Genomic DNA, 11,857 nt, shown 5'->3' with positions numbered 1-11,857 from the left:
CAACTCAGTGCTGAATACAGAGGACTGAAAGACTAACACTCCATCACTAAAGGACAGGAAATCCTCTTCAGTTTGATTTTAGGTCTGATATAAGCTGTCATCACATACGTCCTTTATTACATGTTTACTGTTGTCAGGAAAACAGATGTCATGCACAAACAAACAAACAAACAAACAAACAAACAAACAAATAAATAAATAAATAAATAAATAAATAAATAAATAAATAAATAAGTAAAAGTTAACTTTTTTATTTACAAAAAGAGCCAACCACAAGACAAATAAAATCCTAGCAAATATAATATATTTAGAGATTATTATTTAATATTAAAAGATATTTCAGTGAGCATAAACTTCCCGATGAATTATGAACATGTGAGTTATGTTTATATCGTGTGTGCGTGCGCGCGAGCGTGCGTGTGTTTCGGGCGGACGTTACATACAGGAAAGGGTTTGTCCTCACGTGTGATGGGTGTGTATCAGTGTGTGTGTGTGTGTGTGTGTGTGTGTGAGAGTGTGTGTGTGAGAGTGTGTGTGTTGGTCTCTTCCTCTCATTCAGTGCGACGTTTTATTAAACTTGTAAGATGGCGACGGTTCATCTGCGGATCGGGGACCTGGTGTGGTGAGTGGACCGTCAGACCGTCCCCGGCTCGGTGCTTCGCCTCCCGGCCCGGCCCCGGCCCTGGGCGCGGCGGCCTGACCCGGTCCGGGGCTGTGTTGACGGGTCCGGGTCGGGTCCGGCCCGGTGTCAGCTCCCCGACCCAAACATAGTGCTAAAGCTAGCTGCTAGCTGCTAGCGTTAGCATCCAGCTAACGGGCAGAAAGCGGTTCAGACCGAGCACGGAGGCTCGTTTCGGACCCGTCTGCTCGGAAAGTCGTGTTTTGGTGTTCGCGAATAAGGAGTGTGTTGTTACAGTTCCGTTTGGCGGGTTTAAAGTGCTCCGCCGGAGCCGTGTTGTGCTTCGCGGCTAGCTCTGCTAGCGTAAGCGGATATGGACGCTTCCGTGTGTGTAAACATGGAGCCGCTCACCTCAACTTCTCCTCTGCTCCTCCTGGAGACGAATTAGCCAGCTTTCTGAGAGGTTTAAACCCTTTTCACAGTGTAGACTGGAGCAGAAACAACACCTGACACGAGTTAAACGAGTTAAATTCCCCCTGGTGCTGCGGGAGACTTCACATGACCCGGGTCCTTCAGTAGATCCCATCAGATCTGCTGCAGGAGCTTCAGACTGTTCTTTACACACACACACACACTCTAACTTTTCCCTTTTAGATACATTTGCTTATTTATTTCTTGTCCAGTTTCAGAGAGGGAAAAGCAGCCCCAGACCATGATGGTTCCCCCGCCATGCTCTTCTGTTCCACACACTGAAGCCTTGTGTTGCAGATATCAGTCAAACAAGCGACCACATTGTCAGATGTTAGTCTTGATATGAGCTGTGGTAAATGAAGGCCGTGGCGTTAAAGGGTTTGTGCCTTTTCTGTCCGTGCAGCTCTGAATCACAGATCTGCATGTTCTTCCAGAAGAACTCGGCCTAAGTTCCTTCAACATGTTTGTCATGTAACCTCAACACGCTCTGTCTTATGAATGAGCTGCTTCCTCTGCGGTGTCCTGTTTTGATTTTTATCTCTGTCCATGGTCACATTACAGAAACGCAGAGTTTGACCCAGTTATTTAACTGCGACACTTTTGGCTTTCCTGCGTTTGGCAACCGTTACGTGAAAGTTTTCTGACCCGACAATGAAGAAGCGATTCCAGTTCTGTGATTGAAGCTTGTGGATCTCTTCAGCTGGATGTTTCTGTGGAGAGGAAAGTTCCCTTTAGGAGACAGTTGGTCTGGATGAGGACTGGTGAACATCTGAGAGACCCTGTAGCGTCATCAGATCTCCTCTGTGACGCTGCTTCACATCAGCAGATGCTGTTTGTGGAAAAAAAAAATCCGAAGTTGGTCTGTTTCTCCATCAGAGTAGTTCATCTGTCTTGTGACAGTTTCATGGTTTGTTCAATGCCAACTGCAAACATTTGAATAGATTATGAGACATTAGTCCAGTCAGATCACATTGGATCATCTGATCGCATTTTACAAGCATTTCACACAGAAAACAAAATGAGCCTGTAGTGGGATTTGAAAAAGCAGGAACAGATGAAAAACGTGAAGGTGTTGGACAGCTGAGCGGTCTGTGATCTGACAGGATGGTCTCAGGCTCTGATGCTTTAATATTTCCTCTTCTCACCATACTCAGGCTTGTTGTTCCATGGTTTCAACATGTTCTTGTTCTTTGTTTCAGGGGGAAGCTGGGCCGGTACCCTCCATGGCCGGGAAAGGTGAGCGTGAATGACAGCAGAGGCCGAGTGTCTTCATATGGTGGAGCTTATAATGAAGACACTGCTTCTGCTCTTTTCAGATCGTCAGTCCTCCCAAGGACCTGAAGAAGCCCAGAGGCAAGAAATGTCACTTCGTCAAGTTCTTTGGAACCGAGGACCAGTAAGTTCTGAGTTTGGGTTCCACACTCATGATCTGGGTAATACATCTCACTTATCAGGGTAAGAAGTGTTTCCCAGGTAATTCGCAAGAGAAGTAAGCTGTGTGTGTGTGTGTGTGTGTGTGTGTGTGTGTGTGTGTGTGTGTGTGTGTGTGTGTGTGTGTGTGTGTGTGTGTGTGTGTGTGTGTGTGTGTGTGTGTGTGTGTGTGTGTGTGTGTGTGTGTGTGTGTGTGTGTGTGTGTGTGTGTGTTGTCAGTGCCTGGATCAAAGTGGAGCAGCTGAAGCCCTACCACCCCCACAAAGAGGAAATGATCAAGATAAATAAAGGAAAGCGCTTCCAGCAGGCGGTGGATGCAGTGGAGGACTTCCTGAAGAAAGCAAAGGGGAAGGAACAGGTGATCTCCTCCACCTACCCACAATGCATCAGTCTCTTTTTCAGCTGCTCAGGGTTTCATGTGGTCTCGGTGCAGCTGTCAGAGGCTGAGTGAGAAACGCCACAGGAAGCGGGGCAGAATCAGATCAAACCGTAGAGATAACCAAATCTGCTTCAGACGCTTTCAGAGTAAAGGGGAGGGGGTGCGGGGGGGTGAAATATTTTTTTTTTTGTTACATACTGTTTGGTGAAAGAGCCAGAGCCGGTCCAGAGGCACTGTAGAGCCACATAGATGGATAGAAGTAGACACTGCCCCAGCGAAACGTCGGGCTGCTGAGCTCCAGATAACAAGCTGCCTCCGTCCCAGAACTCCGAGGGCAAAGGAGAGTCCAAAGGGAAGAAGACGGTTCAGAAGCCCCTGAAGATCCTGGAGGAGGACGACGAGGACCTGAGCGCTCTGAAGGACCCGTCGGAGAAGGTCAGTGCAGACCAGCAGAAACCGGTACAGCCTCATGGTGGTAGCTGGAAGGTTTGTGGCTGCAGAGCAGTCACCAGACACAGTGCCAGAGAAAAACTGCCCCCCCGCCCCCCCTCCCCCCCCTCCACCCTCACATACAGCACACAGGGACCCCCCCCCCTCTCATTTAAAGGTCAATGTGTCTCTCTCCTCTCAAGGACTTAACTGACTCTGACCCCGAGCCGTCCACTCTGGAGAGGCTGGGGGCCGGACCCGGCTCCGGATTCAAATGGGAGACCAGCGTAGGTGAACCCCACCCGCCCCCCGCCCCCCGCCCCCGCGCCTCCACCCCTCCTCCTCCTCTTCTCCCACCAAGCCTGCCTCTGCCTTGCCGTTCTTCTCCCTGACCTTTAACCTTCTTGGCTTGATGAGCAGCTGCTGACCTTTGCCCTCTGACCTGTGCGGTGCTGGCTGTGACCGTGTGCTCCTCACACCCGGCCCGGGTCCACACACAGATCCAGCTCACCTGGCGGCGGCTGAGCGGACAGAGCAGAGTAGAGCAGAAACGCCTTGATTCATGCAGCAGCGACAGAGGTCATTTCAGACTAAGCTGAAGGACACAAAACAGGGACTTTCCAGAGAAAAGCCAAACGGTTCCACATAAACCACTAAACACTTGGCTCTCGGCGCCCCCTGGAGGACGACTGGTTAGGGTTAAATCCAGCGTGGCTCTCGGAGGCCGTGTCCTCCCCTCAGACGGGAGTGTGTGCGTGCGCGCGCGCGTGTGTGTGTTGTGACTGGCTCTGTGTTTGGCCCGGGGGGGTTCTAGCAGTGCTGCATGACCCAGAGTCCTCCAGCCGGGGCTGTGAGGACCCGGACAGGCCCGGGTCCCCAGACAGCAGAGGGACCGCTGTGCTTCCCCGTTTCCTCCGTGGGCCGGCTCGGCTCGGCTCGGCTCGGCTCGGCTCGGCTCGGCTCGGCTCGGCTCGTGTGTGTTTTCCCTCCCCTCAGCCTGAGTGGTGTGTGCTGCAGCTGAACACACTCGGGGTTCTCTCAGCTCTGTGTTGTGGACTCCAGACTCCGCTGCTGTGGTCGACGTTACCGGGGTGTCAGACAGCCTTTTACTTTGACATAATAACCTGCAGTTCCTGAACTGTCCAGTAGGCGTCTCGTTGTTTTTGTAAAATTGGCCGACGTCCCGTAATGAAAGATGTTATTTCAGTTTGTAGGTTCTTAATGAGAACGTGAGCTGAATTTATGCTCTCATAATGTCAAAGAGAATCACTTCCTGATTGTGTTGATGTTTTTCCAGCCTCTACAAAAGGCTGAGATGTTGGAGTTTTCCGTGTTTCTCGGTTGCTCTGCTGTAGTCCCCCTCACCTGGTCCAGTCTGACCCCCCTGGTAACGCCTCAGCAGCCTGGAGAGGCCTGATGGGAGCCCCGGTGTGTCGGTGTGTGTTCCGGCCCGGCCTCCTCACACACTGATAACCTGCTCTTGTGTTGCAGCCTGTGAAGGACGACCCGCACTTCCACCACTTCCTGCTCAGCCAGTCTGAGAAGGTAAGACCACCATGCGGCTTCGCCGTCGCCTGTTTCAGCCCTAAAGTACCAGAATCAGGACATAAAAGGCGCTAAAGTCCACTTGGTAGCAGTTCCTCCTCCTCCCCATCTGGAAATGCCCGTCCTCAAACACACCAGGCGGTGTGTGTGTGTGTGTGTGTGTGTGTTTGAGGTGGATGCTGAGTGTCGTCTTGTCTCCACAGCCAGCCTCGTCCATGGAGCCCATCAGCAAGCGCCTGAAGATTATTGAGGAGGTGAGCGAAAACACTGCTGTCGGTGTGTGTGTGTCAGGGTTTGAACCGGTCGTTGTTGTTGCTTGTGCAGGACTCAGGCTCCACATCAATCCAAGCAGCAGACAGCACAGCCATCAACGGCAGCATCACACCCACAGACAAGAGGTACAACACAGCGAACACACAGCGAGGCGGGAGCAGCTCGCCTGAGGACGTATCTCTGAGTGTGTGTGTCTGTGTGTGTGTCTGTGTGTGTCTGTGTGTGTGTTCCTCTGCAGAATAGGCTTCCTGGGTCTGGGCCTGATGGGCAGCGGTATCGTTTCCAACCTGTTGAAGATGGGTCACGTGGTCACAGTGTGGAACCGCACGGCAGAGAAGGTGCAGAGCTGCAGCAGCAGCCCCCCCCCCCCCCCCCACCCCCACCCCCACCCCCACTAACCTACTAACCAGCTGCTCACACACTCTCCAGAGTCACACTTCACTGCTGTTTCTGCTGTGTTTTGGTCGGTCATTAGAAAGAAGGCAGTGCCAGTGAAGTAACGTCTGTGTCTAAGATAAAATGACCAGATGAGGGTGAGTTTATAAAAGACGCTGCAGAAATGCGACTTTTCCCAGCAGTAGTGCTGAAGACCAGCGCTGCTGCAGGGAGTATTTCACATCCTCCTGCTGCTTGAGACGGAGAAGTCAGACCAGGTCAACACATTACCTCCTGCAGCTTTAGTTACAGCAAACTTTTTTTTTTAATTATGTCACTATTTTCTCACCAAATCATCACTAAAAATTACTTCATATTATTTTCAGTTGATTTCATCTTGTTCAAAAGTTAACGAGTTAAATTTCCATGGAGTTTTCCTTTAGTTTGTTTCCGTTTGTAGTCTGAGTTCATTACAGCTGGAGCCGCTGCCGACTCCTTCCAGTTTCCTTCCAGTGTTTTCATGGTGTGTGTGTGTGTGTGTGTGTGTGTGTGTGTGTTTCAGTGCGACCTGTTCATCCAGGAGGGGGCTCGGTTAGGCCGGACCCCCGCCGAGGTGGCCTCCATGTGCGACATCACCTTCTCCTGCGTGTCAGACCCCAAGGCGGCTCGAGACGTGAGTCCTCAACACACTCCCGATCACACACACACACACACACACACACACACACACACACACACACACACACACACGCTCCTGATCTCAGGAGACCGTTTTCCACTGCACGCTCTAAAGCTGGCCGTCCTGGACCTAAAAATCCGTGATAATCAGTGTGATGTGGGATGAGACAGGAGGAAGGATCGTCGGCCTTCACTGCTCTGAAACAGTCCAGCACGTTCCACATTCAGACAAACTGAACTCGGAGAAGCTCTCTCCCTCTGGCTGCACTCATTTAAATCATTAGCTGCATGTTTTGTGCTGTTTCTTAGTTTTAGTGTGAGATGAAAAACCGTTCAGCTGTTTCCTGCTGATGACTCGTCTAATCATCTACAATCATTCATGATGAAGAATCTCCTGTTATGTTAGTAATGTTCCAGTTAATGTGGACGAACATCAGCTCTGTTCAGAGAGTTTCACTCCAAAAGAAAACACACTCAGCACAGTTCAACTGATTTAGCTCAGTCATGTGGAACATTATAATAACTCGATACTGCGATCGCTAAAAACTGCATTTATTTTTATCATTACAAGAGCTTTGACGACTGAAATGTCCTCACTGATATGAACACTGAGCCTCTCTGGGTATATCTGCTGCAGGAGCGTCACTGGAACGTTTCCACAGTAAATTCACCTTCAGTGGAAAAACTACATCACAACTTCAGTCAGACAGAAGTTATTCCATAAAAGCCCAGCAGGGTAGGACGTGAGACGGCAGAAAAATGTTCTTTCAGATCTTCTTTACAGGTCAGAACAAAGAAATAAAGTTATTCAGTCACTGGGATAGCTATCAGCAGACAGGTTTATACAAAAGGAAGTGGAGCATGACATCTTTTCATTCTGGAAACATCCTGTGGTGTGGAAACGTCTTCTTTTCACAGTATTTCACTGAGTGTAACGTGTGTCTGCGTGGCTGTGTGTGTGTGTGTGTGTGTGTGTGTGTGTGTGTGTGCAGTTGGTGTTGGGGCCCAGTGGAGTCCTGCAGGGCATCCGGCCGGGGAAATGCTACGTGGAGATGTCCACCGTGGACCCAGAGACCATCACAGAGCTGTCACAGGTACACACACACTCTCTCTCACACACACACGCCTGCCTGTGTCCTGGCTGAGTGTGACGCTCTCCCGGCCGGGCCGTCAGGTGATCACGTCGCGGGGCGGCCGCTTCCTGGAGGCGCCGGTGGCGGGAAGCCAGCAGCTGTCTAACGACGGGATGCTGGTCATCCTGGCGGCCGGAGACCGGACGGTGTACGAGGACTGCAGCAGCTGCTTCCAGGCCATGGGCAAGACCTCCTTCTTCCTGGGTATGAGCCGCACGCACACACACACACACACACCGCCGGCCCAGAGGCGTGGCCCGGAGCCGGCTGACGCCGCCTGTCTGCAGGAGAGGCGGGGAACGCGGCGAGGATGATGCTGATCCTCAACATGGTGCAGGGCAGCTTCATGGCCACCATCGCAGAGGGCCTGACCCTGGCTCAGGCCACCGGCCAATCACAGCAGACCTTCCTGGACATCCTGTGCCAGGGCCAGATGGCCAGCACCTTCGTGGACCAGAAATGCCAAAGTAAGGCTTCGGGGGCGGGGCTGGGGGCGGGGCTGGGGGCGGGGCGGGTTCAGACTGTAACCCCTGTCGCTCCTCTTCCTCAGATATTTTGCAGGGCAACTTTAAGCCGGACTACTATTTGAAGCATATTCAGAAGGACCTGAGGTTAGCCATCTCCATGGGCGACTCGGCCAACCACCCGACTCCGATGGCCGCCGCCGCCAACGAGGTACGGCCGCGTCTACGCTCAGCAGTTCACTCCGCTGAAACCTCTGAAAGCTGAAAACACTGCTGAGGAGAGACGCCAGATTCACTGGAGGCGGTTAAAAAAACGAGTCGGAACGTTGGAACGTGGCGTCGTGTTGAAGCCCCTCCCCCTTTCCGGTCTGTGTGTCTGCAGGTGTACAAGCGGGCGAAGGCTCTGGACCAGTCGGACAACGACATGTCGGCGGTGTACCGAGCCTACATCCACTAGAGGCAGGCGTGAGCGTCCGCCGGGCCGCAGTCTTTCACCTGCTTCTTTCTCCTCCTCTTCTAATCACCTGTTTTTTTTTTTTTTTTGTTTTTAATTCTACTGCTTTTTGTTTAGTTTGTTTTTGCCCCAGTGCCAGCCCCCCTCCCTGCCCCTCTCGTCCCGGGTTCCACCCCCTGGAGCTTTGCACTGACTGTCTGGGGCGGCCGGGGCGTGGGGAGGGGGGAGGGGGGGGCGGAGGAACACGTTAGAAGGAGCTGGGCGTGCCGGAAACGCGCCGCCGAGTTCTGTGGATGCAGAAACCTTTAAGAAGTTTTTCTTTCTTTTCTCTCTTTTTTTTTAATTTTAATGTGCATACGGCGAGTTTATTTAATTGAGTGTGATCTTTGCTTTTCTTTTAAAATGCCCAGGAGTCCCTGAGAGAAAGCGGCGAGCACACGCCACTGCATTGCCTTAATATTGTAACCCCGCCCCCTTCCGGGTCTTTCAATACGAGATGTATTTATTTATGTTTGGGAGGTCTCCTGGGCGAGCCGCTCTCTCCGCAGGTCACGGCCTCACGATGCAGTAACAATCCACATTTCTCACAACCTTGCTCCTGTCGTTTGGAAGAGTTCTCATTTCTTTTGTGTTTCCTTCCTTTTTTGAAGAAAAAAAGAAAAAAGGAAGCTGAAGTTTAGACGAGTCCACGTTTTCAGTTGTATTTTAACTAAAGATCATAGCTAAGCCCAGACATTGGTGTTTTTTGTTTTTCTCACTGACTGAAGCAAAAGATGGAGAACGTCGCCCCCTAGTGGCTGGCTGCCTCATAAGCTCCGCCCATCACAGCGACAGGAAGTCCAAACATGGCTCACCAAGAAAAAAGAGTTTTATTTCCATTCGAGGATAACAGGTGTCATGACTACAGAGAATTATTAGATAGAATGTAAAGACCATGAGATATGTATATAGGAACAAACTGCTGACCTTCACTGAATTCAGAGGAAAAAAAAGAATTTTCTAAATGAATTTAAAGGAAAAAAAAAATCTAAATGTTGACATTGATTTTGTAATTTTCAGGAGAAAAAGTCTAAACTCTGACTTGAACCGTACCGTCGAGGAAAGAATGACATCTCTGAAATAAATCATGTAAATTTGAGGGAAAATGTCAAATTCTGGTTGAAAATCTCATTTTAAAAAGGTAAAAATCCTGATTTTGTCCCTGATCCTCGTCTGTCAGGCTCATCAGGAAGCAGGTAGTTTCATCACGTCTGAAGACTTTTTCTCCTCCTCTCAGGACGGTTTTCATCCCATCTGCACCCGTTTCTGATTTCCTCTGAGCGAAGTCCCCGACATGAGGGCCAGTGATGCTCTATAAACTCCTCCGCTGCTTCCGCCTCGGTGAAGTCCATGAAATCAAAGCTTCAGGAGGCTGAGCGTGAAGCTGGAGGTCAGAGGTCAGACCCGCTGAAGTGGCTGAGCTCGTCGATCCACACAGACGTGGTTTATTGGCTGAATCGACCCAGGTTTGGGATGAAACGAGCGAATGAATCGGAGACGCGGCGGTCTGTTCTTAACGTCCGGCCCGCTGATTGCAGCAGGGAACGTCTGTTAAACGCACCGAACTGAACCCCGAGCACAAGACGGCTTTTCTCTTCAGTCGAGTGAAGAAAGACTGAAAACATTTCGTGCTTTTCCTTCAAAACGACTTTTTCACAGCAGACTTGGGTTTTTGTCTGATCCCTCATGAACATCACATCGGCTCACGAAGACAGTAAACAAGATGAAAACTCAACAAGTAGTTTTAAAAACCTGCATCAGGTTTGTTCAAGCTCCAGAAATCATCTGAAACCACAGAAACATGAAAACACGCTTCATTGATCAGTCTTTTAAAATCTGAAACCAAAATGTCCTTTTCATATTCAGATTATTTTCATTTATTTAGATTTATTTTAAATTTAATCTTATAGATCATGAAGATTCAAAGTATTGACCAATTTTTATGAGCTCAGATGAAATATCTTTTTAAAACAATGCCTTCCTCTTTTCAGTTGAGAACAAAAAGCTGAGAAGTAGCTCGGTTTCCAGATTCTGTTCTGTTCCTGTTTTATCTTTCGAGTGTTTTGTGGTTTCATCGTTTGAGTTTCCAGTGACTTGAACCGGTTTTCTTTCAGTTTGCTCGTTTCGAACCTTTTTGTTTGATCCGGTCAAACATGTTTGTTCGGAGCTCCGGCTCACTGCAGCGGTTCCCAAGCTGAGGTCCGGGGCCCGCGCGTAGGACCGGCGGAGGTCTGTGGGGCGTCGCGGAAAAGCAGATATTTTTGTAGATTCCCGTCAGAGAACACAGGGGGACCGTCGGAAGAGCCCGATCGATCATTACTGACCTGCATGAAAAAGCCCCGAAGTGTGTTTTGTATTGGTGAGTGGGGGAGTGGGGGGGGGGGGGGGGGGGGGGGGGGGGGGGGCTCCCCGCGCCGCGCCGCGCCGCGCCGCTCTGAGCCTCCCACTCTCAGTTTTTAAGAAGAGCCCTGTAAATAGAACGCCAGGCGTCCTTTTGTGTCTCCAGTGACGAGGACGGACCCAGTCCCTTTGGTCCGGACGGGCAGCGCGAGGGTAGCTTCTCTCTGTGTAAACGGTTTCTCAACACGTGGCTTCTGATACCCGGCTTGTTCTCGGCTTGGAGTGAGCGCGACTGGGACCCCTTAACAGGACTTTGGTTTGGGGATATTTATGATTTTGTGTACTTGTAGAAAAACAAAACAATACTTTTGTGCTGTTTAATAAATCCTCTCCTGATTACTGACTTCAGCGTGTGCTCGCTTATTTAGTCTGACTGGAGGAGTCAGGACTGGATCTCGGTCTTCCAACCTCTACTGTACAGGGAACCAGTTAGTAATGGAAGTAGTAGAAATCAGCCAGATTAAGAAGAATCGCAGAACATTTGAAACACTCTGCGCTGATTGTTTTGGCGGCATCCGGCGGAAGCAAGCAGAGATATGACGCTGAAATGTTGAAGAGCAACATGAACACTTTGGAAGAGGAAGCTGGAGGCCGTCAAAGCAGAGAGGCTCTGATCAAACTGAGCGCGAGTCTCCAAACTCCTGTGAAATGTTAACAGCTGCTGGTGAAACACACAGTCACACACCTGAACACACCGTCAGGCGGCACAGCAGCAGTCACACACCTGAACACACCGTCAGGCGACACAGCAGCAGTCACGCACCTGAACACTGAACATACTGTATATACAGTGCGTCTGATAGGTTCAGCTATATGTACACAGCATCACACCCTGTAATGCCACCAGCTTGAAAAGAAACTAGAAGCAGTGTGAACGACTCGGCACGTCGTCTGTTTTCTGAAGAGGAGAATCGAAGCTGCACTGGAGCGACTAACATCACCCAAACGTCTGACTGCCGTCCTCCGTAGCGTTCAATGCTGCAGCAAAAGGTAAAAAAGTCGAGGCGGGGCTGTCGACTGGATGCTAAGACATGCCGATAGGAAAGTGCCGTTTCGGTATTCCTGAAAGGAAAAACAGAAACAGATCGAGCCTGACAGAAACTAGAGCTGCTCCCAGAAGTCCGCGAATCAACCAGCAGGTCAACGGAATCGCCGTTTTAAAGGCTG

The 11,857-nt window shown here is 50.4% G+C and overlaps 1 protein-coding gene across 3 annotated transcripts; it reads left to right on the top strand.

Annotated features, from left to right (window-relative positions):
• Positions 1–479: 479 nt before the first annotated feature.
• glyr1 (glyoxylate reductase 1 homolog (Arabidopsis)) lies at positions 480–10,283 on the top strand. 3 transcript variants are annotated; one of them, XM_030090105.1, is made up of 17 exons: positions 480–497; positions 539–622; positions 2,290–2,326; positions 2,407–2,486; positions 2,741–2,879; positions 3,225–3,335; positions 3,533–3,616; positions 4,821–4,874; positions 5,078–5,128; positions 5,199–5,272; positions 5,386–5,485; positions 6,085–6,195; positions 7,193–7,294; positions 7,375–7,537; positions 7,621–7,800; positions 7,884–8,008; positions 8,180–10,283. In XM_030090105.1, exons 2-17 carry the CDS (start codon positions 585–587, stop codon positions 8,252–8,254), a joined length of 1,524 nt encoding a protein of 507 aa, XP_029945965.1. In that variant the 5' UTR covers positions 480–497; positions 539–584; the 3' UTR covers positions 8,255–10,283. The 3 variants fall into 3 exon arrangements, with proteins under 3 accessions (XP_029945965.1, XP_029945966.1, XP_029945967.1); XM_030090106.1 differs by having other exon boundaries at positions 492–622; positions 8,180–8,269; positions 8,300–8,321; XM_030090107.1 differs by lacking the exon at positions 3,533–3,616 and having other exon boundaries at positions 492–622.
• The last annotated feature ends 1,574 nt before the right edge of the window (positions 10,284–11,857 follow it).

The sequence above is a fragment of the Salarias fasciatus genome, chromosome 4 (genome assembly GCF_902148845.1).
Source record: "Salarias fasciatus chromosome 4, fSalaFa1.1, whole genome shotgun sequence".
In the NCBI taxonomy this organism is placed as follows: Eukaryota; Metazoa; Chordata; class Actinopteri; order Blenniiformes; family Blenniidae; genus Salarias; species Salarias fasciatus.
This window is presented reverse-complemented; position numbering and strand designations above follow the sequence as displayed.

Excerpts from the sequence above, each read along its gene's own strand:
- glyr1 (XM_030090105.1), top strand. The coding sequence starts at position 585 with ATGGCGACGGTTCATCTGCGGATCGGGGACCTGGTGTG. Across the intron at positions 3,336-3,532 it reads TGAAGGACCCGTCGGAGAAG|GACTTAACTGACTCTGACCC; the intron begins GTCAGTGCAGAC and ends TCTCCTCTCAAG. Across the intron at positions 5,129-5,198 it reads GCCTGAAGATTATTGAGGAG|GACTCAGGCTCCACATCAAT; the intron begins GTGAGCGAAAAC and ends TTGCTTGTGCAG.